Source organism: Suillus subaureus (genome assembly GCF_016647635.1).
Source record: "Suillus subaureus strain MN1 chromosome Unknown BJ212scaffold_6, whole genome shotgun sequence".
Taxonomy (NCBI): domain Eukaryota; kingdom Fungi; phylum Basidiomycota; class Agaricomycetes; order Boletales; family Suillaceae; genus Suillus; species Suillus subaureus.
Window position 1 is genome coordinate 444,846 of NW_024538562.1, and position 27,220 is coordinate 472,065.

Sequence of the window (27,220 nt, forward strand, 5' to 3'; positions counted from 1 at the left end):
TACATATTGTGTAGGAATAACCAAAATAGACGGCACCCCTGTTAGTCACCAGTCACTGGTCAACTTGAAAGTCCTCTATCAAGCGGATAAATAATGGTTTTAAACTCGGCAGTGCTAAATTGATGAGTTCTTGTAATGTGTTCCAACTTGGTCTTAACTCGGGTACTTTTTTTTTTCTAGGACAAGCCAGATTTATGTTGCACATTCAAGAATTCGATCTACTATGATAGATAGGCTGTATTGTGCATTCTGTTACCAAGTCCGTCGTGCACGTCCAACATACTACTATACACAATCAAAATTCTCCATGTTTCTCGAGGGTGCTTTTAGCCCGTTCATGTGCTATAGAAATAATGATTCAGGGCATAGTATACTTTAAAAGTTGAAGATCGTACCTGCGTGCTTGGCTGTTTCTTATCAAGTTCGTCCATTCCCTTGGTCTCTGCAATGCGGTCAACAAAGCCACCCGTCAGCGCCTGCACTAGAGGTTTTTTTCAGATGAGTTCGAGACCATTTTGCATGATGATACTCACAGCAACTCTATGCCTTCGCATGGTTTGCAGGTTTTCCGTTCTGCTGAACATGTTTCTCGTACGCTTTGGCAGCCTAATAAGTGATCGGCAACGACGTCGTGCTCAACAGGCACGAAAGACAAACCTCGTATGACGCGGCAGCGGCAATGAGCTCATGACTCAGTTTGGCGCTGTGTCCGCCAGTCACCTATAGGTCATTAAGATGGCCAGTCAACGTAACACACCACTGCGGCTCACCTGCGAGTGTGCTTGAGACTCTTCAGAATCGGATGTGAACCACATAGTGTTAGTAGAATAAGGGAAATTTAAATTCAATGGAATATGGAGGTGACGCTTTTTATAATCACAAGGAGCGGTGCGATCATGATGATGTCAGTGTGGGGTACACACCAAGCTGCTCTAGATGGGCGGAGCATACCGTCACTTGAAAAATTTTGTCCCTGACAGGTGCGTTCAGTGCGTCTGTCTGGCGGGGTCTAAGCAGTACTAGTTCGTCTCAAACTTCGGACTGTATCAATGTTCCATGGATGGCATCTAGGAATCAAGAAGTGAAAGCTTGGCCGAAAAATTAGTCATGGCAAGGCTATCCACCGAGCCGAAACTTTCCAAAGGGTCAACTTCCCAGAAAGAGGTGCTCTCCTATGGTGGATCTTTGGTGACGGTTCGATTTGCCGTGCTGCCGCGTATATTTTCAAAGTCCGTTGTATTTACTTTTGTATTTAGGGCCCGTTCGGCAACCGCTCGTTTCGTTTGTTTGGGTTCGTTCCGTTTTGAAACGGACGGACGTTGAAGTGAAACGGATGCTCCCACGGGTGTCACACACTGTCACACATGTAGATAATCAATGATAACCATCAGTTTGCTGCTCAAGCTCTACAACTACTACTAGTATGACTTCATCATGGAAGAGAAAGGCCCTCAAAGCCTCCCTTAAGGCAACCCACACCCACAGAAAGAGAGCTGCAGTGCTAGCAGCAGCTGTAAATACTGCAGACTTGAAGGTGCCATTATCAGCTGAGTTTCTGTCAGCAAAGGTCTTGAGAGAGTCAAGGAGTGTTGCATCATCTCCCAAAAGCCACTTTGCATTCCATGGAATCTTCCTGGTACTGACAGCCTGATCTTGAGGTTCCTGCAGTGAATTGATGTTCTCCTTGGTATCTGACAAGAGAGAGATTGCCATGGTGTTAAGGTTGCATGCTCAAGGGGGTCAGATCACAAGGGCTTGGCCTCAGCTTGTACACTGTGCCCCTTTCCTGAGTATGTGCCCTTAATTTCTGGGGGCTAGAATAGTCATCTGGAGTTTCCAGGATTTGACTAGGGCAGATAATGGATGTCTGGATCTGAAACATGAGATAAATCCAATGGACATCTGGATGTTACTTGGACAAGTGGATAAGGCTAATCTGGATGAAGTCTGGACTAGAAACTAACAGGGGATAGACTACCCTAATGTAGAGTTGGAGATGTAGTCTAGGATGCAATCCTAAGACCCAGAATATGACAAGAGACTTGGCTCAAGTCCAGAGGACACAGGAATGAGCAGGAACTAAGATGATATTTGAACTAAAGTATTTCCGAGAGTTACAGGAGGTTTATATACTGTAGGTATCGTATACATAGGAATCAGTCAGCAAACACAAAGGCTATGTACGAAGCATATGCAAAGTCTATTAGTAAGTAGGACAGATCACCAATAATGCATATTGGAAATGAAATGTATGTAACGGATCAATAATCAGAAGGGAAACATAGTTAACCAGAGTCCAGAGACAGGGGAAGTCTAAATGGGGTTGGGCACTGATATAGAGTTTGGATTCTGGAAGGAAGATAAAGATAGATCAGATCATTGGAGATCCAGATCTTGGATCCAGATGTCTGGAGAAGCAGATTTAGAGTTGAGGGTCTGGAATGGCATATGACACATGGTAGTAGACTGGTAGTAGTTGACAGAGTAGGGACAGTGGGATATTTGATTGACTAGAGTGAGCAAAAGAGTACTAGTGTGATGCCACATTATGCAGCATGACAGATATCTAGCGAAATGAACACATTGCCAAACACATTTTTCTGTTTCAAATGAAAATGGATGCAAATGGATGAAAACAAACGAAATGGATGTAAACAAATGGTTGCCGAACGGGCCCTTACCAAGAACACATCTCAAATGTCTGTTAAGAATCATGCTGCTCAAGGGAGAGAGAGACTGACTCAGAGGGGCTTGGCCTCAGCTCATATGCTGTGCCCCTTACCTGAGTATGGGCCCTTCATTTCAGATGAGGTCTGATGATGGTCCAATGAAGTCTGGAGGACTTCCGGAGGCTGGCTACTCTGGTGGAGTGCTAGAGGACTTCTGGAGGAGCGTGGGAAATGTCCGGAGGAGCGTGGGAAATGTCCGGAGGAGCGTGGGAAACGTCTGGAGGAGCGTGGGAGAGTTCTGGAGGAATGCAGGAAGTGCTCAGGAGAGTTCCCACTGTGAGGTAATACTTCTACAGGAAACAGGATGGAAGGATAGGAGGTCCGAAGGTCTGGAGGACAGGAGGACAGGAGAACAGGATAGGGTGGTACGGATCAGGCTAGCAGCAAGGATCTGGAGGTCCGGAGCTCAGGGGTAAATCTGGAGCGGAGTCGATCCTACTGAGGTGTGGAGCACACAGTGGAAGGGGATCTGGCAATGAGTTGGATATGGGGTCCAGATGTAGGCTTGGAAGGCGTGGGAATATTAAGGAATGTGAGTCCAGATTGTGGGATATGACAATGTCACAGTCACCACATATGGTGTTGGGTAGTGCTGAATATACCATCTGCTTGTCTAATTCTAATCACAGTTCAATGTTCAACTTCCACCACTCGATAACAACATTAGTTCTGCTGCTGTTTGCAGAGGTACTTGATAGCAGTCAGGAATCAGTGGTAATGACATTGAGTGAAATTTAACATGGCTAGTAACTGTCATGCTGCCCAGGCATTTCCATCACGACAATGTGACTTTTTGCACTACTTACCATTCACCATTCCCTAACCAACTAAGATGGCCAGAACATGAACAGGACAGAGTGAACAGTCAATGATCTGAGGATAGAAGCTTCGAAACTGTTCATTGGATTCAGAAGGAAGAGGATCCAGGACCAGAAGGTCTCAGACTGTAACCAAGGACCTCCTCAAACCCATGGACAAATTTTTAGCGATGATGTTCAAATGGATGGTCCAAAGCCATCTGTCTCTCCTGCTGAATTAATTTCACAGATGCTGAATACACTTGGAAAGAAAGGTTGAGTTCCTGCCTGTAAGTAGCATGTCTGTGCTAGTAGTCCATTCCAAGCTGATTTTCGCTTATTCAAGCTCCTGATAATCTCATCAGGCCAATTATTGAGGATTTCGTGGCAAAGGGGTACAGTAACACCGAAATTGTTTCCTGCCTATGCAAACACTATGATACTGATGCATACAATGTTTTGTGAGTTCTTTTTTGTCTAGCTGAAAGCATGCTTGATACATGACCTAGGATTGACCTCCTGAAAAAGCGGCGCTCTCAGTGGGGGCTGAAGTCTGCTCGTGGGCAAGCCCATACCATCACAAGTATTGGTCCTGCAATTGAGCGAGTGTGAGCATGGTTCCCAAAGCAGGGTTTGCATGACATGAGGCAAACCCTCATACACGAAGAAAAGATTACTGTGTCAAGGTGTGTTTTCTTTATTCGGATTTCTGTAATAACACATGTAGTATTTTGTGAAAAGAAAGTTGATTCTTCATTACATGAATCTCTACCATCAGGCAGATGTTCAAGCTCGCAAGAGTCAACACCTGAAGAGGAGTGTTTACTGGACTGTGGGTGTCAATGATGTTTGGGTATTTGATCAACACGACAAGTGGTGCTGATTTCAGCTCTTCCTGCATGTCACAATTGAGCCATTTTCAGGACACATACTTTGGATCAAGATCTGGTGGACCAACCATAACCCCTGTCTTATTTGTGGATGGTACTGTGATACTGTACAAGCCCTTGGTGGTGAGCATGACTATCTCACTACACTCACCAACTGAAACATGGTTTTACTAGCCATGCCCCTTGTAACCCAGAGTGACCCTGGAAGTGAAAATAATGGCATTGCTAATGGTCACACCTTACTTTGTCATATGCAAGATCCAGCTCTTGCCTGCACTTGACAACACAAATTCAAGGGCCAACATTGCAACATCAAGCCCAAAATATTTTGGAGCCAATTATGATGATGCTGGACTCCAGGATTCAAAGATATTCTAGAATATGGCTTCACCATGGGAATCTATAATCCTGATGATGCCTTGGAAAGGTAGCAGTACCGCATTAATTTCTTTCTTTCTCGTTGAGCACTAAGCATCAAGTATTCAAGGCTCATTTTTCATTATATATTTATTCCGTGGCTCCAGCATGAGCTTGATCTCTTTGCAGAAAGGTTCAATCATGTCAAACCTCACCATAATATCCACAAGATCCTTCCACATGGTCATCCAAATGACATATTCTACCATGCCAAAGAATATGATTCTTGTGACTTTGCAGTAAGTACTGGCTATCTTTGTGTCTCATCAATTGATTGAAAGGTGTATTCTTCCTAGGTGAAAGTTGACCATTCTTTGCTTGATGCTATGTGACAGATATATGCTCCTCTGGATCACCCTGTCTTTCTCCTAGTTCTGCAAGAGTTTTCTCAACAAACCTCTGTATTCATGGCGGAGCTTGGCTCAACTCCAGTAACTGGGGACAATGTCTGGAATGTCTATGCTGACCTTCTGATGTGTTTCCAATCAATTGAATGGGATGAAGGGATTCGCAAACTTCTTGTGGTGCAACTCCCACTTCCTTGTGACAGGGACAACCTTATTGGCTCCAAGGACTTACCTATTGTAGATTTGCCACTGTTTGTTGAAGGTAGTGGTCCAGGCAGTGATATGGGTGCTGAGAAGATCTCAGATGAGGAGTCAGGTGATGCAGAGTTGGATTTCTATGAGTTTGATTGGACTGATGATGAGCTTTTGTGATGTACCTTTCATATGTTTGCTGGCAATGTGATTGAATGATTGTTTCCCAAAGAACCTAGTTTCACTGTGACCCTCACTATTGATCCAATGGTGATGGAACCAAGGGTTGACACACTCACCTGTAACTGAGAATTGCACATTGACACATGAGCTCCAAACAACTGACAGAGGAACCTTGGGTGTCATGATTCTAAGGCAAGAGGCAAATAAAAAAAGTTTCATCTTCGTCTGCCTATTGACTGAATCCTCCTGCATTTTACACTGTGACTCCAAGTCCTCAAGCTCAGATATCAATCATGGCTGAATTTACTCCTGTAAATCCAACTGCATGGTGACTTTGTCAATGCTGTGACACTTGCTTCGACTCAACTTTTCCATTTACATATATTTGTGGTAAAGATGGATCTGGTCATACATGCTGCCCTAGCTGTGCAAAGCATTATGAACAGTGCAAAATGTCTGAGCAGACTCGAGAAAGTAGTAGTTTGAGGACAGGTGACTCATCAACCTGCAGAATTGAACATTATGCTTATTATTGTAGATTTTACAGCTGCCATAGATCATCCTGGGCCATCACAACACAAGCTGGTAAAAGCAACCTCAGCTGCCCAGTGAGGAGGTGTGCATGTTCCCAATACATGAAGTCAACATTGCCAAGCTGACTTGAGTTTATTATGACAGAAAATCACTTTCCTAGTCAGCGTTTCAGTCTTGCTCCACCACCATCATTTCAAGGTGGTCAAGTCCACTCCAGTGGACAGGGAAAAATGCTCCCTCCACCACTGCCACCTTGTGTATCAGGTAAAAGCAAATAGTTTGGGGCTTTCTTTTGATGTCTAGTTGAAGTGACGTTTTCACCAGTCTATTACTAGGTCCTATTGCTAGCATCAGGTACACACCCAATCATGCAGTCCATCAGTTACATCACAACAAGATGGCCCTGGCAGCATCATCAGGAGGCACACACCAAGTGACAATCCATGTTGCTCTTCATCACCTTAAACCTGAAGGCAAGTTAGGGACAGTATTGGTTGGTGTATGTGAACCCTAGCTTGCCCAACCATATACTCACAATTTTTTTTAGAATATTGAACATAATGTGTGTATTGCACTTAATGTCACATTGACGGAGCTTCAGTCTATTGCCTGCAACCAGCTCGATCCATTATGGGCTGAATGGTCACACAATCACTCACTGTCTCTGTATAGCTTGGAGATACACAAGTCCCCAAAAATGCTTTTGTATGATCCATGGCAGCCATCCCTTAATGCTGATGAGCCAGTCCTTCGAGAGTTCTTCCTCTGATCAACAGCCAAGGACCCTGTCCCAATTTTTTTTGCAAATACACATATTATGGTCCTCCTTGTTATGACCAACATGCAGTTTCAGGATGTGTTGCTGTGGTGAGAGCAACAGGAAAATGTGCATCTGAGTTCATCTCTCACAAAGTGATGCTAACAGTCATAGAAGGTTGTACCAGACTATATAGATGAGGCACTAGTGGCTACTTCTAGCACACCACAGACTCAGAAGATAAAGACAATGACAAAGTCCTCAGCATGGAGTCCACCTAATAGTGGCAATGATTTAGATCTTTCGCCAAAGTGCCCTGCCCACAAGTGTTCAAGAATCATGATTCCCAACTTCTGCATACTTCAGACATGGTAATGAGCCTATACACAGCACTTGCCTCTGGCAACATCTGCAAACACTCAGATGGATGGATCAGTAACAGATCATCATGTCAGCACTTCTGACACAGACTCAGTTAAATCCACTTTCCAATTGAAAATATCACCACAGCTATTCCTACCTAGTCAAGCTCAGTTAAAGGCAGCAATGCATGCTCAGGGTAACATCCACAAGCAAGCTTTGTCTATTGGTATGCACAGCCTTCACATGAATGTTGATTACACTCACTCTAGTGCAGGCATGGGATATACCTCAGTTGTTTTTTGCCTCTATGACATCCCATCTATCAGTTTTTCCAACCTCATCTCAACACCGTTTGATATCACTAAAAGTCATTACACCATCACCACACTTGCCATTGACACTAGCCCAAAAGCAATGATTGGTTCAGTGGGCAGCTTCAAAAGTTGTCACCCAGTATTGGTCCATAGGACAAGCACCACATCTATGCCTGTGTCAACAGCATCTCTGTGACCATTGATTCTATCTGCTGAGCACCTTGTTGCTAAATGTGTCCTCTTCTGGAAGGAACCAGGGAAGGGATGCTACCAATTTTCCACAGAGGATGAACTAGCAAAAACTCTTGGTGAGGCCAACTGCCTTTACTGGGGTGCAGTGCTAATGGGCATGGCATATACGTTTGTCAATCAGATGCTCATGACAGGCAAAGTGCGGAAAGATGTCAAGAAACTGGTGCCACATCTTCAACTTGTTCATGTGGCACCTGTCATTCCTGTTGACATTGATGACAGCGACTCTTGTGCCAATTATCTTATCAAAGAGAGGATTAGTGGTACATTTGTTAAGTATATTAACAACAATTCAGCTGTTCCAGCTCATAGCCTGGACAGCAAAGAAGCAGAAATCAGACTATTCCTGTGCCCCATGCAACACATCCAGTATTGTCTCTCTAATGAGATGGTCTATCTCTCTGATTTTCAGGGTTAGTTTGGTTGTGCAGTCATTGTTTGACAAACTTACTAACTGTATCTTGACTAGGCTCTGGTGATCTTCTTACTGACTGTCAAGTCATAATGGGCTCATGAGTTGATGCTGAGCCAGTCTCTCTTATTGGTTGGCTGACATGAACTACAGTGACTTTGTGAATAACTTTGGCGACAGAAACTGCACAGCTGCTTTCAAGAACTTCCAATCTGAACACCAGTGCAACCAATTTTGCCGTGCCTTTGGTTTGCAAGCATTAGAGTAGTCTTGATAGGAAGATGGAAATCATGTTGTCGTGACGGAAACACCTGGGTGGCACGACAGTTACTAGCTACATATTGAATTTCACTTGATGTTGTGCTATAAAGTACCTCTGCAAACAGCGGCAGAGCAAACATTGGCATTGACCTTGAATGTTGAATGGCAGAAGTTGAATGTTGAATGATTATTTAGAAATTAGACATGCGGATGGTATATTCAGTGCTGCCCAATGTTGCATGGTGGCCATGACATTTGGGATGGTAAATACAACAGTAAATACAATAGTAAATACAATGGACTTTGAAAATATATGCAGCAGCATGGCAAATCAAACCGTCACCAAAGATCCACCATACTCTCCTGGGTGTCACCTTCTTTCTTTGGCAGAACCTTAAGCCACCAAAGGTTCCTATTCAGGTAATAACAAATAACAATTATTGTCTTTCAGCACCATGATGTTTGCACTTAGCTGGCAGAATTTACACCTGGGTGCACCATATACAGTAATTTGGTCACATGATAATGGAACCTCATCCCATTTTGGTTGGATTCCTCCTGCTTACCCTGCTTTCATGTTGTTTGTGCATTAGCTCATTTGTTGGTGCCTCGAGTTTGAGGTGTGCTTGATTACTTTATGCTAGGTTATGGTAGTTGGTAGTATAGTTTGTTAGCTCGTACTTTCCTAATCAACTCTTGCCTTTGTGTTTTCTTTTTTTTGAAACTTATGTTCCACACCATTTTCTCACCTCCTCCCTTCTTCCCTTAAGACAACCTTGAAGACTCACTCAATCATGTGATGCCCTTGAAACTCAAAGGTGAGCTTGGCATGCTTAATGATGCATCAAAATCAATTTAACTAACTAAGGGGATGGGGCCATCAGTTAACAGTGCCTATAATACCAGCCTCTACCTAAATCTATGGGTCCAGGTCTGTCTGTCTGCCTACTTGCAGGGGATGATCTTCCCATGGCTCTTCTTGGCATGCTTGATTGCATTGAACAGGGCGGTGTGACCTTCGGTATGTTCTGGATATGCAGCAAGGAATGCTGACTCATTTGCCTGGTACCTTCAAATGGTGAATGGCTCATTGGATAAGTATGAGGCAGGTCACTTACTGATAAAGAAATTCCAGTGCGATCATAGTACACTGGTGGTACTTCGAGCTGAAGATGGCTCTGTTCTTCTCCCTGAGCCATTCAGCTAGCCAGTCTCCAAGGGCCACATGCAAGCCACATCCAGGATCAGCTTCTGTCCAGTGCTGGACGATGTACTTCCAGGAGTCCTTCTTGGGAGCATAGCTCCCATCAGTGCACCACACAAGAAGGTTTGGGATGTCCAGGCCCTTCTCAGGGAGTGGATGAGAGCCAATGTTTGTTGTGCTGGTGCTATTCACAGTTGGATTGATGGTGTGGGTTGGTGCAGAGACCATTCATTGTGGGATGGGTGTTGGGGACTTGTGACTTCATTGTGAATCCCCATAGAGTGGGTGCTGCACCAGTGTCTGGCGCATGGGAGCAGGGCTGAGCTGTCCATTCTTGCAGGAGACAAGTGCATTTGTGAGGAAGTGTACATCACTCTGCAAATCTGCAATGTTGACCATGATGAACTCCTGCATGAGTTGTATATCCTATGAGCACACAGGCTTGACAAACCAGTGCTCACCAAGCAGGGAGCCATCAGCCTCGTTCTGTGTGGGACACAGGGCATCACTGTGGTCATTTTCATAAGTCAAGAGTTCATCAAGGAGGTACCAAATGAGTGTATCACACTGATTTGTTTTTCAGGAGTCAGTCAGGTGGTATTGAAGTATGTCTGCTGTAGAGACTCACACCTCTTTATGGCCGTTATAGGATGATACACCACCCCTTCCTACTGATACTCCAGCTCTAATCCTCAGTATAAGTCACTTGTGCTATCATGCACTAACATGCAACTGCCACACACACATGAATGCACTTGCATGTCCTGCACACCCACTCTAGGTCCTCCACTACAGTCCATCCACCTGTCCATGTCCTTGCTAAAGTCTGCTGGTATATTTTTATTGTATTCTTATCACTCTGACATATCTTCCAGACTGATTACAGTGCTGTAAATGTGCATGCTCACACTTAAGCGCCATTACATACAGATATTGCTACCTACCTGCTTTGCTTCCATGCTACAAGTGTCGCCTAGTGCTCAATATAGAGAAGGGACTTATAGTTTTTAGAACACCTTATCCTAGCACTCCCCACCTCTGTGTATTAGCAGTAGTTTGCACATTAGAGCAAGTTTAAAAGTCCCAAAAGTCCAAATTTGTGCGCTACCTGCCTAGACGTGACTGCTTTGCACCAGCTTGATTCCTTCTTCACTGGATTTAGTTTCCAGGTAGCCCTTGCCTCTATGCTTTAGACCCCCATCGCATGTGCTCTCACTTTCTATTGCCCCAGTGTGCTTTTGTGTGTGTCTCGATCGCGCTCCTTCCAGCATTCATGCTTCATGCATCCTCTAGCACCTGTTCAGTTTCAGAGTCTCCCTCAGTCATTTTGAGGACTCTCTCTCAGTAGCTGTCCTTTGGGTCTAGTTCTGTCTCATATCCAGGTCTTGCTGTAGAGTTCCCTTAGTAGTAGTCAGTTTCTCTCATAGTTCATAGTCCTCACCTTCACCATGCACTCACATTCTCATTTTCAGCCCATGATCCCCACCACCTTACCCTAGCCAATGTCCAGCACTCCCCAACAGGTGCAAACATCCAGCACCACTGTGCTCCACCATGACAATAGGTGTGGGTGGTGAAACTATCACCCACACCTCAAGGGATTCCTGCACTGGTGGTCACTTCATTGATCTAAGCCTGGACAGCATCATGCAAGATATGTTCACCATGGTGAACAACACCATTGGAGCTGATTGTGGGGAAGACAAAGTCATCAGGCTTGAGCTTGCCATTGTAGTGAACATGCTTGAGAAGTGTAAGCCACAGCAACATCCAGAAGAAACAATTACAGCCAGGCATGTCTGGCTGTGGATAGATTTTGTACTGGTTACCTAGACAAGAGGTGAGCAATTGCACTGGCCCCATAACAATTTTACTCACTGTGCAAATCTGCCTCCATTAGCCCTTTGTCCACCTTCCACTGCCATCCTTTGCAATTCAACAAGAACACCTCAAAGCAAGCATGTAAGTCCTTGATCAAAGGCATCTTGTTGTATAGATACTTGCTGAAGGCCATGTTGACCTCGGATGGATCAATTGTAAGGTCTTTTCTTTTGAGTTTAATCAATTCAAAACACCTTGTCCACAGATTCCAAGCAGTGGTGCTGAACACTTGGTACATCACCATTTGTGTGATTGATGTATGCAACTCTAAGGTGAGGTTGTCAGTAGCCATCTTATCTTCTTCAAGCAACATTCTGACAAGACCTGTATAGGTCTCCCTTGGGCAGCATAAGTGGATCCATGTTAGGATCCTATCCATGAAGCCTTTCGACATTGCAATTGAGTGAGTTATGTTGGCACCCTTGCTATTTGTCTTGTGTCAGACTGACTTGATGACATCCTGCACTTCAGCTGAACAAGCAGGATTCCCTTCCCAATGCTTCCATGCCTTGTTGAAATGCCATTTTCTGCAATATGTATCACTGGCTCTGTTGTTTAAAGGTGAGCATTAAACATATCACTACAGGCATGCTAGACTAGTGCTCATGCTTCCTCCCAGTACTTTTTGAACACTGCATGAATACCATCACATGTACTTTGACCATTGTCTTCATGAAAACACTTGTATGAAATAAATAGTGCAAGTGCTTTATCTGAATGCCAGTTAGGTGTCTCCTTGAGTGCATCTCTGAACATTGGATCCTCATAAGCATTGTCATTGTGTGTTTCTTTGTCTCTGCAGCCAGTAGCACAGGCATCTGCCTTTAGCCATTTCTGCCCACAACTGATGTATGAGCTGTAATTTTTCCATGTGCTATTTGCATGCTTATGCTGCTGCTTTGCCCTTTCCTTTATCTTGTTGATGGCTGGCAAGGTAGTGTTTCCTGTAGGCTGCACTCCTTTCCTCTGTTTCTTGGGACTAGCTTTGCTGGGGTGGACCTGGACTTTATCAGAAGTTTTTTTGGTCCTTCCCATGACCAAGGTGATGTAGTGTGGTGTCTTTGAGTCTAGAGAGTGCAGAGAGAGGTCTGTTCCTCATTTTAACTTCAGCTGCACCACACTTGTGAATTCATAGCAAAAAATTCATGTCATTTGCTTGGTCCTTCAATGGAATAAGAGCTGTGTATGTTAAAGTTACTCTACAGTAAGGTCAATAACTTCCCACCCCTCTTCATCAATGCACACTATCAGCTTGCTTCCCCCACTCAGCTCTGAACCTCCAACCTCATTGCTCATGTCCCTAACCTCAGGCCACAGCAGCATACTGCACTGATAGACAGGGATGCCAGTCAGGTGGTGGATCTTCTGAGGATGGCCCTGCAGAGATGGCATGTTGATCCAAGTAGTCAATGACATCTTGAGGTGAGGTAAGCTCCATAATTCAAGCTGTAATGGTAACCTTGCTGTGTGATGGTACCCAGGACTCTGTTAAGGTCATACTCAAAGGATAACTGGATCCAAAGGGCTTTGGCCTCAGCTCATGTGCTGTGCCCCTTACCTGAGTATTGCCCCTTATTTCAGGAAGGCAAGGCTAACATGTCCAGAAGGTCAGATGAGTAGCATAATGGATCCGGATGACTTCCAGATGAGGGATAAGTATCGTAGGGCTAATCTGGATGAGTCCAGACTAGAAACTAATGGTAATGGACTGTCGGGGACAGAGGCAGATACGGATAGACTATAGGAATAAATCCTAAGTCTCAGAGGGTGATGAGAGTAGAGGTACTCAAGTCCAGAGGACAGGAATGAGCAGAACTAAGATGATATTTGAACTGAGGTACTACAGAAAGTTACAGGAGGTTATATACTATAGGTATCTAATGGAATGATCAATCAGCAGAGTCCGAGGCTATGTATGAAGCATGTGGATAGTCTATTGGTAAGTAGAAACAGATCACAAATCATGAAATGGAAATGAAGCATAGGTAGCGGATAAGGGAGCAGGACAGATATACAGATAACCAAAATACCGGAGTTAGGGGGTTACCAAAAAGAGACGAGCACTGGTTGTGGATTTGGATGAGTTGTGGACCAGACCAGATGAGTGGACAGATTGAATGACAAGATGTTGGAGGGGGATAAGATGTGGATAGCATTGGAGATAAGATGTGGATCTGAGATGAGATAAGGGTCGGATCTGAGATCTGGATATGTGGATATGACAGACTTGTTCTCTTCAGGACTTGAGTTGTTGTCAGCTTAGATGCCATCATTAGCAGCATTGACAAAAGACAGTGCATATAGTGTGGTGTGGTAAACCAGTGTAGAGACCCCATCCTCTACAGCTGTATAACAGGCATATTTTCGCGTTTTGGCCTCTGCACTGATGCCCTCCAATAAGCACAATACACATGCACTTTCATGATGACACACATGTTGGCATGCTTCAGGCATGCTATGAACATGCTTTCATGCACTTTCGTGTCCTCATCACCAACTGTCCACATGTCCTGTCCTCGTCCTCCAAGGTCCATTGGTGTGTGTTCTATCTATTTTTACTTCAAACACATATCACAGAGTTACATATGGTATGCAATTACTCATTGCCTTGCTATTTTTACTTAAGTTACATCACTTATGATATTTACTGCTACCTATTCACTTCCAAAGCCTGGGAACGCACTTACAAGGCATTACATGCCTCTGGGTAAATTTTAGTTACTTACTCCTCTTCCACTAGTATCCCTCAGAGCAGCAGCAGATAGTTGAATTGACTACCATCTTTGTTGATTTTCGCACTTGAGCTCAGAAAAGGATCATCTCATCTCCATCATCTCCCACCAATCCAAGAAAAAGATCAGTATCGCTCGCCTTGAGGTCTAGAGCCCAGCCACAAAGCATGCATTTCGCATGTCGAGTGTGCATTTTCATGTGCCTGTCGCATCCAGCATGCTTTGGCACCTATCATTGCATTTCATACTCTCATGCTCCACCAGGCCCTCTGTTGAGAGCTAGTTCTTGGCATTTCCCCTCAATTCTTTAGAGGAATCCTTTCTCAGTGGCAATCCCCTTGGGTCGAGTTTGACTTGCATCCAGAGGAGCTCTGAAGAGTCCTTATCTTTAGTTTCCCCCCATCCAAATTCCTCACCTTCACCAGTACACCCCCATTGGGATCTTTTCATTTGTCAACATTAAATGTTGACTTCAGCAGTGCGCTACCATCAATTTTGGGAAGCTTGAAACTTTATGTAAGCATCAACAACAGTGAGTTGAGACAGGGCCCACCTGGCACAGTGCGTGCATGCATGCAGCGGATCATATATTGGTCCTGAAATACTTGTGAATTTTGGGTCACATCTAACTGAGGCAAGCCTTGCAGAATGCAGCAAGATACATCAGATCAGGCTGAGTGGGACCAAACTGTGGAAGTGAAGATGAGCTGGTGCCATCAGACCAAGTGGTGACTGGACTGAGGTAAAGGCACATGATGTCTACACTGGGAAAGTCTCCAGGGATAGACACTGCAAGTGCTGGGTACTTTCTCCCCAGAGTACCATCAACCAGGACCGTGCAGAGGCAATCATGCCATGTCCTGAGCATGCCTGGAAGCTGTGCAGGCATTGCTGATGTCATAACTTGCATCAGTGAGTCACCAAGGTTACCTGCAAGCAAAGCCTGGCTGACTTGACTGCCACAGCCTAAAAGTCCTCCCTAGATATAGATTTCATAGCTGCCAGTAGTTGTATATATGAAAAAGACATACCAGGTTATAGTCACCTCCATGGAGCATGGCCCAAAGGAGGAGATGAGAAGCTGTCAAGGGAATTTTTGGATTGTTTGATAGGGCTTCAATGCAGTAGGCATCCACCAGGAATGTGCCATCTTCATTGTCCATGTTGTTCAAGTAGCATGGTTAGAACACTAAACAAATATCACAATAGATATACTCACAGGTGTAAAACTTTTTCCATGCCAAATAACAGAGCATCACTATCTTCCATCAATATTGCACCAATCTTCCCTGCCTTTGACAAAAATGCCAAGTCCGCTGAAGGTGAGGACTTTGGACTATGGGGAAACTAAAGCAAGACCTGGATGTGAGACTGAACTCGACCCTAAGGACAGCTACTGAGAGAAGGTCCTTGAAATGACAGAGGGAGACTTTGAAACCAGATGAGCACTATAGGATGTGCGAAGTGCGAATACCGGAAGAAGTGTGAAGAAGATGTGCACAAAAGTGTGCTGATGCGATAGAAAGCGAGAGCACATGCATGGAAACACAGCATGCACGATGGGGGTCTAAAGTGTAGGTGCTAGAGCTATCTGGAAATGAAATCCAGTGGGGAGAGAATCGAGCTGACTAGAGGTGATCGCGCCTATGAAGGTAGCGCGCGAGTTCCAATTCTTTAGTGCTTTCAAACTAGCTCAAATGTGCAAACTACTGCTACTACACAGAGGTGGGAGGTGCTAGGATAAGGTACTCTAAAAAACTCCCCCTCCATTCCCTATATTGGGTGTTAGGCAACACTTTTAGTGTGGAGGTGAAGCGAGTAGGTAGCGATATCTGTATGTAATAGTGTTTTAAACTATAGCGCTATAATCAGCCCAGAAGGTACGTCAGAGTGATAAGAGTGTAATAAAAATGCACCAGTGGACTTTAGTGAGGACATGGATGGGTGGACAGGCTGTAGCAGAGGACCTAGAGTGGGCACACAGGACATGCAAGTGTGTTCACATGTGCACGGCAATCGCACATCAGTTTGCAATAGTGTGAGTGACTTATCCAGAGGATCAGAACTGAGTATCAGTGGGAAGGGGTGGTATATCATCCTATAGTGGCAATATAGAGGAGCAAGTCTCTACATCCATGGGGGACTTGAATACTGACTGTCCTCAGTCAGTCTCTGTAGTGTGAATGGACTTAGCGAAAATTCGATGAGCGGAGTCACATGACCATGGGTGTTCGCTCTGGTAAGGATTTGATAGCCGGGCGCCACTGTGTGGACACTGTGGCCATGAGGCTCATTGACCTGTGCTGACCTAATATGGCCATGTTGGATAAAAAACCAGGCATGCATTGTGCTTCCTCTTCTTCCTCTTATTGCTATACTGTGATAATCTTTTGACATCGCGATGCCTCCTTTCACCCTCTCCATGCTAGACTCTTACAGTTCCCCCCCTCCATCCCCTGGGCTAGAAGAGCGCAGTGAGGAACTGCCCCAGGAAACACCAGTGACACTCGTCCTTCACACTTGGAGCATGGTCATCGCAACTTTTGTTGCGTGCGCAGAGACACGTCCAGGGCTAAAGCAAGAGCTCCTGGAAGAGATAGAGGATTGGTTGCGAGAGTGGAACTGTGTCTCAGTGAGTTGTTGCTTTAGTATTTGGTTTCCGCCCTTCTAACGCATTTTTACCTGTCTTCCAGACAGCCATGGCTGCATCTAGTGACAAGGTGTGCGCTGCAGGTGTTGCACTTGACTTGGATGAGGGCAAGGTGAAACTCCTTGCTGAAACGACTAAGTGGGCAGGTGTGGCCCAGAAGACCATCAGTGATTGGAAGAAGCGTGCTGAAGGGCTGATGGCTGCCACCGCTGACACACATGCTGGCAAGGCTCCTGCAGTTACAGCTGCAGAGGATCGTGACATGGGGGTTCTGGTAAGTGATTGCACCTTCCTTTTCCTGGCTGTTAATGACGCATTCTTCCAGTGTCCTGGGGGTCGCATGTCTACTCCTAAGTGCGATCGCTGCACTGCGCATGGTATCGTGTGCAATGGCACACTGGGTACGCGCTGCCCATCCTGCGTGCATCTGCACCAGGCTTGCTCGTTTGGTAAGTTGTTTTTAGTATGGGTCGCATTTTTACTGATAATGCCTTTTTAGCCAAGTGCAAGGCCATTCCCGGTGCACCTCGTTCGCGCAAGGTCACACATTCTGGCAAGGCCACTGCACCTGCACCTACCATTACCACTGCTGATGATGCAGACACATCTGGTGAGTTGGAGGTCGAGATCTGGGAGGTCCTGCCTCCTCAAAAGAAGGTCATCCATCCTTCCCGCCCCCTTCCCGCCCGTGCCGGGAATGGAGATATGCAAGTAAGGGAGTTAGAGGAAGAGCTTGCACATGTGCGCACTGAGAGTGGGCGTTTGGAATGGGAGAATGAGGGGCTGCGTGCGAGCAACATGCGCTATAGTAAGTTCATTCTGAACATGAGGCAGCACTCGTGCGGCCAGGAGGCAGAGTTGCTCCTCATGTCCAACAAGCTCTACACAATGTTGGATGACTGGAGCGTCATAGAGAGGGAGATGGGGGACGTCCTCAGGGAACAGTAGAGTAGCATGTGTTATGTAATTATACCTTTCTTGGATTGCTGGTGCTGGGCACCCCTCATGTACCATAGATATATCCACATGCCAATGCGCACTGTATAAATATTGTGTTTGATGTTGCGTCGCATTCCAAGTCCTGGTCCAGTCCAGTCCATGTCCTAAGTCGCTTGGTCCACTGTGCTTGGTAGAAACAGATAATTATAGTAAGCACAAGTACATAAGAGGGTTATAACATGATAGATGCTGTACGGTCGGTCGGTTGCGTGAGGTGTGCGCTTGTCTTATCTTCTTTGCGTGTCTATCGTTGTCTATTCCTCCTGTCTTGTTGCCTGATTAGTGTGAATGTGTAAGTCTATATTTCAGGAACAAATGGGCATGGCACAGCTACGTGTGTTCGAAGTGGATGTCTATGGGCTCAATTATGCATGCATGAGAGAAAAAAATAGGAACTTATTCAATGTATATGCGATACGTCTAGGTGTGTTGGTATGCGTGGGTATTTTCAAGAGTCTGTTTGAGTATGTGAAAGCAATGCATGTTTATATGAGACAGTGAGTAAGGGAAATAGAGGTCACCGGATGAAACCTGGGGTAAAAATAGAGAGCTTGTACATATGGTGAAATATTTTTGTGGTGTTCAATGTTATATGATGTTTTTGGTATTTTTTTTTTTTTTGAATGGAGGCGAGAGGTGAGGGATATTGGCACGGGATCATTAATCATCTTGTGCATGTTCTGGTTCATCTTCGTCAGGCTCTATGGTTTCTTCTGCTTTGAGCTGGTCTAGGCTGTTGTCATCTACGCTGGTCATCTTTGTTACTGATATGCACTCATTGTTGTGTGGGTAATAGGGTATGACGCAGAACACAGCAAATCTGAGCTTCAATATCGTGCTGTCCAACTCTGCCAGCATGTACGAGCCTCCCTTCGTGTGGTGCACTATGATCATAGGTCCCAGGTACTGCGGCTTCGTCTTTTTGCTTAGCTCATACTCAACCTTTGAGTTGCGCACTAACACGATCGCCTGGGTGCGAAGTCATACAATTTGATCAATGTGCGAAAGCATTTCTCAAAATCACGAATGGACTTGAAACGTGCTTTGACTACCTTGTATTTGATCTGGTCTAAATCTTCCACATGCTTCTGTAATTGGCACACATGCCATGCTATGAGGTCAGTAGTGGTAGACGTGCCTCTGCTAGGTAATGGCATGAGAAAAGTCACTTCCACAAGATCAAAAGGAAAAATGGGTTTGATGCCATGAACCATAAAGTAAGGCGATAAGCCTGTCACTTTATGAATTGTGACATGCTCTGCCCAAAATACTGAATGTGCAATTTGATACCAGCGTGACTTGTCTCCTTTGCAAGTTTTGATGATGGCCTCCTGGACATTGCGGTGTCGACGTTCTACTATACCATTGGCTTGAGAGTTATATGGGGAGACACGGATTGGGTGTATGCCGTATTTCTCTGCTAATGCATCTGCAGTGAGTCTATATGCTGGCACGTTATCAGTGACTATCTCAGTAATTGGGCCCCATCTGCAGAGGAGTTCCTCGAAGATAAACACTTGGAGCATCTTGGTATTCTCCTTGCACAACATATGCCACTTGGGATACAATGTTAGCACGCAACGTGCCTGCACAAGGTTCTTGAACCCGCCTGCTCTAGGCATCTTCATGGTGTCTATGTGCACTTTGTGGAACAAACCTCCCGGAATTGGTATGGTCGGTGGGATGTGTAGCCTACACATCTGCTGCACTTGGCATTTGTGGCATGTTTTCGCATACCACTTGATGTCATCAATCATATGCAGCCACCAGAAGTGTGCTTGCAAGCATGTGCATATTGTATAAATGCCTTTATGCCCGAGGTCATCATGTGCTTCTTTAAGAATGCGGTAGTGCTTCTGTGGCTGCAGAACGAGCTGGTGTTTCCCATGGGATTCCCTTCGCCAGAGATTATCCTCTAGTATGAAAAAGCACACCGTGTTGTTAATGAACACTACGAATTTGTGATCTGAAGTGTCAGTGGGTCATTCACGCATGATGAGGAAATGTTGCATTCTGTGCATTAGTGCATCTAATGCTTGTGCGATGTCTGTGCATGGAATACTTGGCTCTCGTCCCATCTCATCAGCAACATCAAGGAACATGCACATACAGTGGCTCAAAAAACTGTCCGCATGTTTTGACATTTTTCACTATCTATGATATTGTGTGAGAACAAACAAATGGCTCAAGGACATGCTTATACCACATTGTAGTATGGCTTCAGGGCTTTCATTTGAGCCCTACACCGTGGGAATCGGTGGAGATATGGTGGAGATACAAGGCTTACAAAATCATGACTCATGCAGACAGTTTTTTGAGCACATATTAAAACTATATAAATCATCATTTATGACACCATAACAATCATGCCACCATTAAATAAATTATAAAGTGGTGTCATTATGTCATTTTAAAACCATATCTAACTATACAAACCAAAAATTTCCATATGTCATGGTTATATTCACCATGAAAGCCACCCCCCCTGCTCAAAGGGATAATATCCTCTCTCTTTCCTATTCTGGCCTCTCTGCTTGTCAAATTTCCTCTAGAACTGGAGTATCCAAGTCCACTGTGGCCAAGTTCATCAAAGAAAGTCACACAGACAAGGAAAACTTCTGTGAAGGGCATCCATCCAAGCTCACCTCTACTGATAGGAGGGCTATTATTCAACATATCACTACAGGAAAGGCTGATAATGCTGTCCAGGTCACCTATTACATCAATTCCACCATCACATTCCCTGTCTCTTCACACACTGTGAGAAACATTCTCAAGACAGCTCATCTCAGGTCAGTAACAAGGAAGAAAAGGCTTTCCTCTCTATCACACATAAACAGAGATGACTAACCTTTGCCTTAGCCCATCAGAATTGGATTACATGGACTGGAAGCATGTTATATGATCATATAAGACCACAATAAATAGGATTGGGTCAGATGGAAAGGTATATATGTGAAAAAAGAAGGGTGCTAGTCCTCTCTGCATATGTGTGATAGAGAGGAAAGCCTTTTCTTCCTTGTTACTGACCTGAGATGAGCTGTCTTGAGAATGTTTCTCACAGTGTGTGAAGAGACAGGGAATGTGATGGTGGAATTGATGTAATAGGTGACCTGGACAGCATTATCAGCCTTTCCTGTAGTGATATGTTGAATAATAGCCCTCCTATCAGTAGAGGTGAGCTTGGATGGATGCCCTTCACAGAAGTTTTCCTTGTCTGTGTGACTTTCTTTGATGAACTTGGCCACAGTGGACTTGGATACTCCAGTTCTAGAGGAAATTTGACAAGCAGAGAGGCCAGAATAGGAAAGAGAGAGGATATTATCCCTTTGAGCAGGGGGGGTGGCTTTCATGGTGAATATAACCATGACATATGGAAATTTTTGGTTTGTATAGTTAGATATGGTTTTAAAATGACATAATGACACCACTTTATAATTTATTTAATGGTGGCATGATTGTTATGGTGTCATAAATGATGATTTATATAGTTTTAATATGTGCTCAAAAAACTGTCTGCATGAGTCATGATTTTGTAAGCCTTGTATCTCCACCATATCTCCACCGATTCCCACGGTGTAGGGCTCAAATGAAAGCCCTGAAGCCATACTACAATGTGGTATAAGCATGTCCTTGAGCCATTTGTTTGTTCTCACACAATATCATAGATAGTGAAAAATGTCAAAACATGCGGACAGTTTTTTGAGCCACTGTAATTGGTATGCGTGCCATTTGTGAGACAAAGGTCGTATAGTGTGCCTGGTGGACTAGGTTGACTGACCCACCTGCGACACAATGCACTCTGTCATTAAGAAGTGCAACACTGAACGAGTATGTGTGATCAATCCAATCCTCATGATCGTCGTCTTCTGGGGAGTTGTTATCTGCAGGCGGCCTCCTTGAGAGGCCATCAATGCCTTTGTGCTTCATCATGGGGATGTGAACAAGTTTGAATGAGAATAGAAGGATGCCCGCAATCCATCGATTGATGGTCGCATTGGGTTGCAAATCAGGATTATTGATCATACCTTTGACATACTTTGCATCAACTTCAACCGTAAGGTTCTTTACACTGAATATAAAGATGTGCACGGTGCGCAGTGCACGAAATAGTCCATAGAGCTCTAACTTTGCTTGTGAGTAGCAGCTCTTGACTTCTGTCAGCACGATAGAGCCGAAATGATTTGGGTATCTCTTCCCATCTTTGCCTATTTGCAGCAGGATAAATCCTACTGCGATGCTCGATGTGTCAACCACTAGGATGACTTCGCGATTGCTCTTGTAATTGAGGTGGCACAGCATGGGGGACTTTAATATCAAGTCCTTCAGGGTCTGAACTGTGTCACACTCTTTTGGCCCAAATACAAAAGGGACATTTTTCCTGGTGAGGTCAATTAGTGGGTGCGCAATATGCAAGAAATCATGGATGAAGATGTGAAGAACGCTGCAGGTCCCTAAGAACCCGCGCACTTGCGACTGGTTGGTGGGTTCTGGCCAATCTTTAATCTTTTGGACCTTGGAGTCCTCTGGGATTCTACCTTTGAACGTGCACTTGTGCCCTACTATCACGGCTGTGGGGGCGGCCAATACAAACTTTGACGCCGAGACAGTCGCGCCCACATTCTCAAGGTGCTGGAGGATGCGATTGATTATGATGCAATGCTCCCATATGAAGCAGCGGATGCCTGGGTTGTTGGGTATAGTCTCATAGGAGCCATCTGCGCGCTGGTAGCATGTTTGCACTGATTTGACCGGCACATCGTCTAAAAACAGGGACATATATTTCGGAATTTCGGGCTGCAAGATGAAGGCCATATCGCCCTGGTAAACCTGCACTGTGTTAGCGTGCCCTTGCGGGAGAGTGGTAAGCCGATGTGGCCCTAGGGGCATCCCAAAGGTCGTCAAATCACATGACTCCTTGTGGAGCGCATGCTGATCATACCCCAAATACAAATCCATCACGCTGTATACTGCATAACCCACAAACAATTCTGTGAGGTGTTCAACAAATGGGGGGAGCGATGCATCATGGATTGTTACCGTGTTGAGTGGCTGCAAGTCATGCACCAGGTGAAGCGATTTGCCGTCTTTCTTGACTATGCAAAACCATTGTGAGCAATATGTGGCCATCAAAGGCTCGTATACCCCCAATGAGATTTTTTCTTTAATGATGTGCGTTACTTTGCTAAGTGTGGCCGGCAGGATCAGGATACTCCACTGAGACCAGGGGGTGTGCGCCACCGTGGGGATCCCACATGGCAGGAAGTAGGTTTCATTGAGATGTCCTTGTTCTGAGGTGTCCCACATGAAGGCAAGCTTGTGGACGCGAACAAGCCAGCATACTAGCTTCAGCTCGTCTGGCCATAGCCACTGCGCCGGGTCCAAATCTAACTTTTCCACATGCACGTGTGTATAGCAGGTTCCTGGAACAAAACCAGGGGGATGAGTGGGTAAATCGGGCAGTCCAGCTAAGGGGTCAGTGGGCAGTTGGCATACTACTCTATACTCTGCAGGCATAGTGGTAGGCACTGTGTGAACCTTCTTTGCAACTGGTTTATACACAAGCACATGAAGTGCAGGATCAAAAGAATAAATGGAATTAAAAGTGTCAATGGATGCTTGATCTAGATGGGAACGGGTAGATATTAGGTATGCATAAAGTGCTGTATTAGGTGCTGAAGATGATAAGGAAAATTGATACAATGACACAGAGGATGGTGTGCTATTGCTCCTTGAGAGCTGATGGTGGGCACCCACGATGTGCACGTGTAGTGGTGCATCAGGCGTGATGCAAGAGTGTGGAATATCATAAGGCGAAAAAGAACACAGGGATTGTGAAAACATAAGGGCATCTCCCCGCATATGGTGCAGATCATCGATACTTAAAAACCCTGTTCCCCTTCCTTGGGTGTGTGTGCATGCGTATTCTCGATGCACTGTGCACCTTTAACGAGACAACGCTTGACCCAAGGTAAGGTTGGAATATGCAATTCCTTGTGTGTGTTTGGGTCAGTAAGTAAGATGTCTTGCTCCCTGTCAGGGAGGTCGAATGTGCGGCATGATGTGAGTTTAAAAAATGGGCACCCAAGAAGGATCTCGAAATTTGGGCACTCATTGACCTGGACTTGGAAGTACATAGGTCCCCCTCCAAAGTCAAGCAGTATGTTCTCAATGATGCCAAGTGTTGAGTCTCTTGACATGTTTACTGATTCCATGTTCAGCTGATGATCGGAGCGCAGTGGAATGCCTAGCTCTTTCCATATCTCCCTGGGCATGACAACAACTTCTGCACCTTGATCTAGGACGCAGGTAAGTGTGCACCTGCCTATCGTTACTGCACGGATGCAGTGTAAGGGTGCATAGTGGTCTGCAACAACCTTTCCATTGTTGCTTTGCATATGTACTTCATCATATTGGCGTATCCATTGGTCTGTCACCAGATGACTGGATAGCTCGTGGACTGAGACAACGCCTACTGTGATGTGTTATTGGTCATGAGGTTGCGGAATTGCTTGTGAATATCAGGGGATAATGCAAGTAACTCTCTGACAGGGATGTTGAGGCTGGTGTCTAAGAGGTGCTCGACTACACATTTCTCAGCCTCTTTATCCTCAAGTGTGAAGGAGTATCAATATGTTCCTGGTGCTGTTGGTGTGGGTATGGATGGAGGTGAAGCATTAGTATGCGGCGCAGGTGATGATGATGACAATGATGGGCCTGCTGGCATTACTGGCGGCGCGTCTTTTGCTTTTGTGCCTGCAGGTGCGGTTGGTGGCGTGATTTTAGCGACTTCTAGCACTTTGCCTTTGCTTGATGAGGCTTGTATCGCAGGAGAGACTATCTCTTCTTCTACAGTGGCCTGTCGAGATGTGGGGGCTGGGCACACATGCACTTCACTGGGTATTTGAATGCCATCAAATCACACACTCTTACCTTTGGTGTCGCTCTTTGTGCCGTGCTTCTGATCATGTTTGGCGGTCACATATGCAAGTGCTTGCATCGCACATATCACTTCCCTATCATCCTCATCCATCTCGGACTCAGGATCTGCTATTGTGTGGACAAACGCAGATGAGTCAATGTCTAACATGACCTCGACATCCAGCAATGCACGGTAGAAGAGACCTGCAGTAACGCTAGGATTAGGTAGTGTTTCTTTCACAGTCTGATTAGCATGATATTGATCTATGCATTCCTTCAGTGACCCTTCCCTACCAGGGATGTAATCACCACTTGGTAAGATGAGCCTCTGCATCATTTCACTCAGCTTACATTTACCCGCTTTAATATACTTTAGCTTTTCTGGGCATCAACCAAGAAAATGTTTGAGACTGCTGCAGAATACACAGTCATCCTGCAGGGGTGCGTTACCGCGCTTATACTGATACTCGCACTTCATTACAGAGCCTTGTGCTGGCTGCTGTGCAGATGGAGGTGTCACGACTAAGCTCATGAGGTCCGTTGCTGGTGCACTGACTTGAGTTGCTGCTGAGGCGGCTGTGGCCGGTAGTAAAAACTGCCCAGCTTCGAAGACATTCATGTACAGGTGCGGCTCCCGTGGATGGTGGTCAGGAAACTTGATCAGTAGACATGTGCGGATCTGCATCTGGACATCGCCTGGGATTCCTTGGAAGAATATGCAGTCACATTCAGACTTGCCTATGCGATCTTCATTCTTGAGTGGCTGCATAATTCTCCTGAACATGCAAAGATAATCGCTCAATTCTTTGGCCAAGGGCATCAGCTTACTCGCATGATTGCACATGACTGCCTGAAAGTCGTTGAGCATGTAGTACTTAGGGCCTTCACAGCCGGGGTACATTACCTTGACTTCTTTGATAAATGCCTCGTAATTGCTAAGGGTCACTTCAGGTAACCCGCCCCATAGCTCCTGTTCGCTCGGGGGTAGGTAGCGAATGATACCTTTGATGCAGTCAAGCCCGCAGAGGCCTGCTTCATTTGCATGTCCTTCATAGATGTCGATGAAATCTACAAGATTCTCTGTAGTCCTGTTGAATTTCGGCACCTTGTTAGTCCCACGTATGGGCATTTTGTACAATGTAGCCATTATCAGTTGCTGATATGTGGTGGCGACGGGGGTCAGTGTGCTGGAGGGTTGCGGTTCATACTTGTGTGGTAGGTTACCTACTATTATGCTGCTGGGGATCAAGCTTGGCGCACGGAGTGTTTCAAACTCTTCTTGTTTGATGGGTAGCGCCTCACAGGTGGGATGTGCGTTTGCAGGAGTGGACATTGACACAGCGGGTGTGTTTTCGCTGAGGGAGGTTAGCTCGCTAAGCGAAGAGAGGGTAGAAGAAATATGCTACTGTGGCGTGTTGAGAAATGCTCCAGGGAGTTGGCTCCTAGGGTCATCAATCGTGTCGAAATTGTTGGATGATTCTTCCTTTGCTGAGTCTTTAGGTGAGGGTGTGATGGGCAATACTGGGTGTCTGGTGTAGTCAAATAGTGTTAGGTTGGGGCATGGTGGCTCTGACATGTTTCGTGCACAGTTGCGTGACACTGGTATGAATAGAGGGCCGGGTTTGACAGTGGTGGCAGCTTTGTCAAAGGTGGCTATGGCTTCTTCTCTGGTTCTGCAATGACTCGTGGGCCTGAGTACCCTGCTGGTGATCTCAGAAGTGTCCCTCACGGTGGGCTCCAGTTGAAGGTGAGGACTTTGGACTATGGGGAAACTAAAGCAAGACCTGGATGTGAGACTGAACTCAACCCTAAGGACAGCTACTGAGAGAAGGTCCTCGAAATGACAGAGGGAGACTTCGAAACCTGATGAGCACTATAGGATGTGTGAAGCACGAATACCAGAAGAAGCGCGAAGAAGACGTGCACAAAAGCGCACTGATGCGATAGAAAGCAAGAGCACGCGTGATGGGGGTCTAAAGCATAGGTGCTAGAGCTATCTGGAAATGAAATCCAGTGGGGAGAGAATCGAGCTGACTAGAGGCGATCGCGCCTATGAAGGTAGCGCACGAGTTCCAATTCTTTAGTGCTTTCAAACTAGCTCAAATGTGCAAACTACTGCTACTACACAGAGGTGGGAGGTGCTAGGATAAGGTACTCTGAAAAACTCCCCCTCCCTTCCCTATATTGGGCGTTAGGCAACGCTTTTAGCATGGAGGTGAAGCGAGTAGATAGCGATATCTGTATGTAATAGTGTTTTAAATGCGCGCCTGCGTGTTTATAGCACTATAATCGGCCTGGAAGGTACATCAGAGTGATAAGAGTATAATAAAAATGCACCAGTGGACTTTAGTGAGGACATGGACGGGTGGACGGGCTGTAGCAGGG

General features: G+C 45.4%; 10 protein-coding genes across 10 annotated transcripts; 4 read left to right on the forward strand and 6 right to left on the reverse strand.

Annotated features, from left to right (window-relative positions):
• Positions 1-253: 253 nt before the first annotated feature.
• Positions 254-938, reverse strand: BJ212DRAFT_1332967 (uncharacterized protein). Its single transcript, XM_041334825.1, has 4 exons — positions 771-938; positions 658-720; positions 541-606; positions 254-476 (listed from the first exon to the last, which is right to left on the reverse strand). Exons 1-3 carry the CDS (start codon positions 813-815, stop codon positions 541-543), a joined length of 174 nt encoding a protein of 57 aa, XP_041196431.1. The 5' UTR covers positions 816-938; the 3' UTR covers positions 254-476.
• Positions 939-3,468: 2,530 nt separating this feature from the next.
• BJ212DRAFT_1297032 (uncharacterized protein) lies at positions 3,469-5,552 on the forward strand (the record flags this gene model as incomplete). Its single annotated transcript, XM_041332530.1, has 10 exons — positions 3,469-3,514; positions 3,873-3,987; positions 4,036-4,134; positions 4,194-4,212; positions 4,254-4,358; positions 4,416-4,539; positions 4,591-4,647; positions 4,777-4,843; positions 4,967-5,072; positions 5,169-5,552. 10 exons carry the CDS (start codon positions 3,469-3,471, stop codon positions 5,550-5,552), a joined length of 1,122 nt encoding a protein of 373 aa, XP_041196432.1.
• A 934-nt stretch (positions 5,553-6,486) lies between these two features.
• Positions 6,487-6,858, forward strand: BJ212DRAFT_1477543 (uncharacterized protein; the record flags this gene model as incomplete). Its single annotated transcript, XM_041339562.1, has 2 exons — positions 6,487-6,588; positions 6,637-6,858. The coding sequence occupies 2 exons, from the start codon at positions 6,487-6,489 to the stop codon at positions 6,856-6,858; spliced, it is 324 nt and encodes a 107-aa protein (XP_041196433.1).
• A 765-nt stretch (positions 6,859-7,623) lies between these two features.
• Positions 7,624-8,193, forward strand: BJ212DRAFT_1445213 (uncharacterized protein; the record flags this gene model as incomplete). Its single annotated transcript, XM_041338072.1, has 2 exons — positions 7,624-7,668; positions 7,741-8,193. 2 exons carry the CDS (start codon positions 7,624-7,626, stop codon positions 8,191-8,193), a joined length of 498 nt encoding a protein of 165 aa, XP_041196434.1.
• A 1,200-nt stretch (positions 8,194-9,393) lies between these two features.
• Positions 9,394-9,880, reverse strand: BJ212DRAFT_1297035 (uncharacterized protein; the record flags this gene model as incomplete). The annotated part of the gene is made up of 2 exons (XM_041332531.1): positions 9,394-9,517; positions 9,567-9,880. The coding sequence occupies 2 exons, from the start codon at positions 9,878-9,880 to the stop codon at positions 9,394-9,396; spliced, it is 438 nt and encodes a 145-aa protein (XP_041196435.1).
• Positions 9,881-10,078: 198 nt separating this feature from the next.
• BJ212DRAFT_1264800 (uncharacterized protein) lies at positions 10,079-11,185 on the reverse strand (the record flags this gene model as incomplete). Its single annotated transcript, XM_041330438.1, has 2 exons — positions 10,079-10,219; positions 11,111-11,185. 2 exons carry the CDS (start codon positions 11,183-11,185, stop codon positions 10,079-10,081), a joined length of 216 nt encoding a protein of 71 aa, XP_041196436.1.
• Positions 11,186-11,281: 96 nt separating this feature from the next.
• Positions 11,282-11,666, reverse strand: BJ212DRAFT_1477545 (uncharacterized protein; the record flags this gene model as incomplete). The annotated part of the gene is made up of 2 exons (XM_041339563.1): positions 11,282-11,481; positions 11,531-11,666. The coding sequence occupies 2 exons, from the start codon at positions 11,664-11,666 to the stop codon at positions 11,282-11,284; spliced, it is 336 nt and encodes a 111-aa protein (XP_041196437.1).
• Positions 11,667-14,890: 3,224 nt separating this feature from the next.
• BJ212DRAFT_1297037 (uncharacterized protein) lies at positions 14,891-15,428 on the reverse strand (the record flags this gene model as incomplete). The annotated part of the gene is made up of 2 exons (XM_041332532.1): positions 14,891-15,244; positions 15,297-15,428. 2 exons carry the CDS (start codon positions 15,426-15,428, stop codon positions 14,891-14,893), a joined length of 486 nt encoding a protein of 161 aa, XP_041196438.1.
• Positions 15,429-16,666: 1,238 nt separating this feature from the next.
• Positions 16,667-17,863, forward strand: BJ212DRAFT_1477547 (uncharacterized protein; the record flags this gene model as incomplete). The annotated part of the gene is made up of 4 exons (XM_041339564.1): positions 16,667-16,897; positions 16,959-17,189; positions 17,241-17,364; positions 17,415-17,863. 4 exons carry the CDS (start codon positions 16,667-16,669, stop codon positions 17,861-17,863), a joined length of 1,035 nt encoding a protein of 344 aa, XP_041196439.1.
• A 7,360-nt stretch (positions 17,864-25,223) lies between these two features.
• On the reverse strand, positions 25,224-26,168 carry BJ212DRAFT_1297039 (uncharacterized protein; the record flags this gene model as incomplete). The annotated part of the gene is made up of 1 exon (XM_041332533.1): positions 25,224-26,168. One exon carries the CDS (start codon positions 26,166-26,168, stop codon positions 25,224-25,226), a length of 945 nt encoding a protein of 314 aa, XP_041196440.1.
• Positions 26,169-27,220: the final 1,052 nt, after the last annotated feature.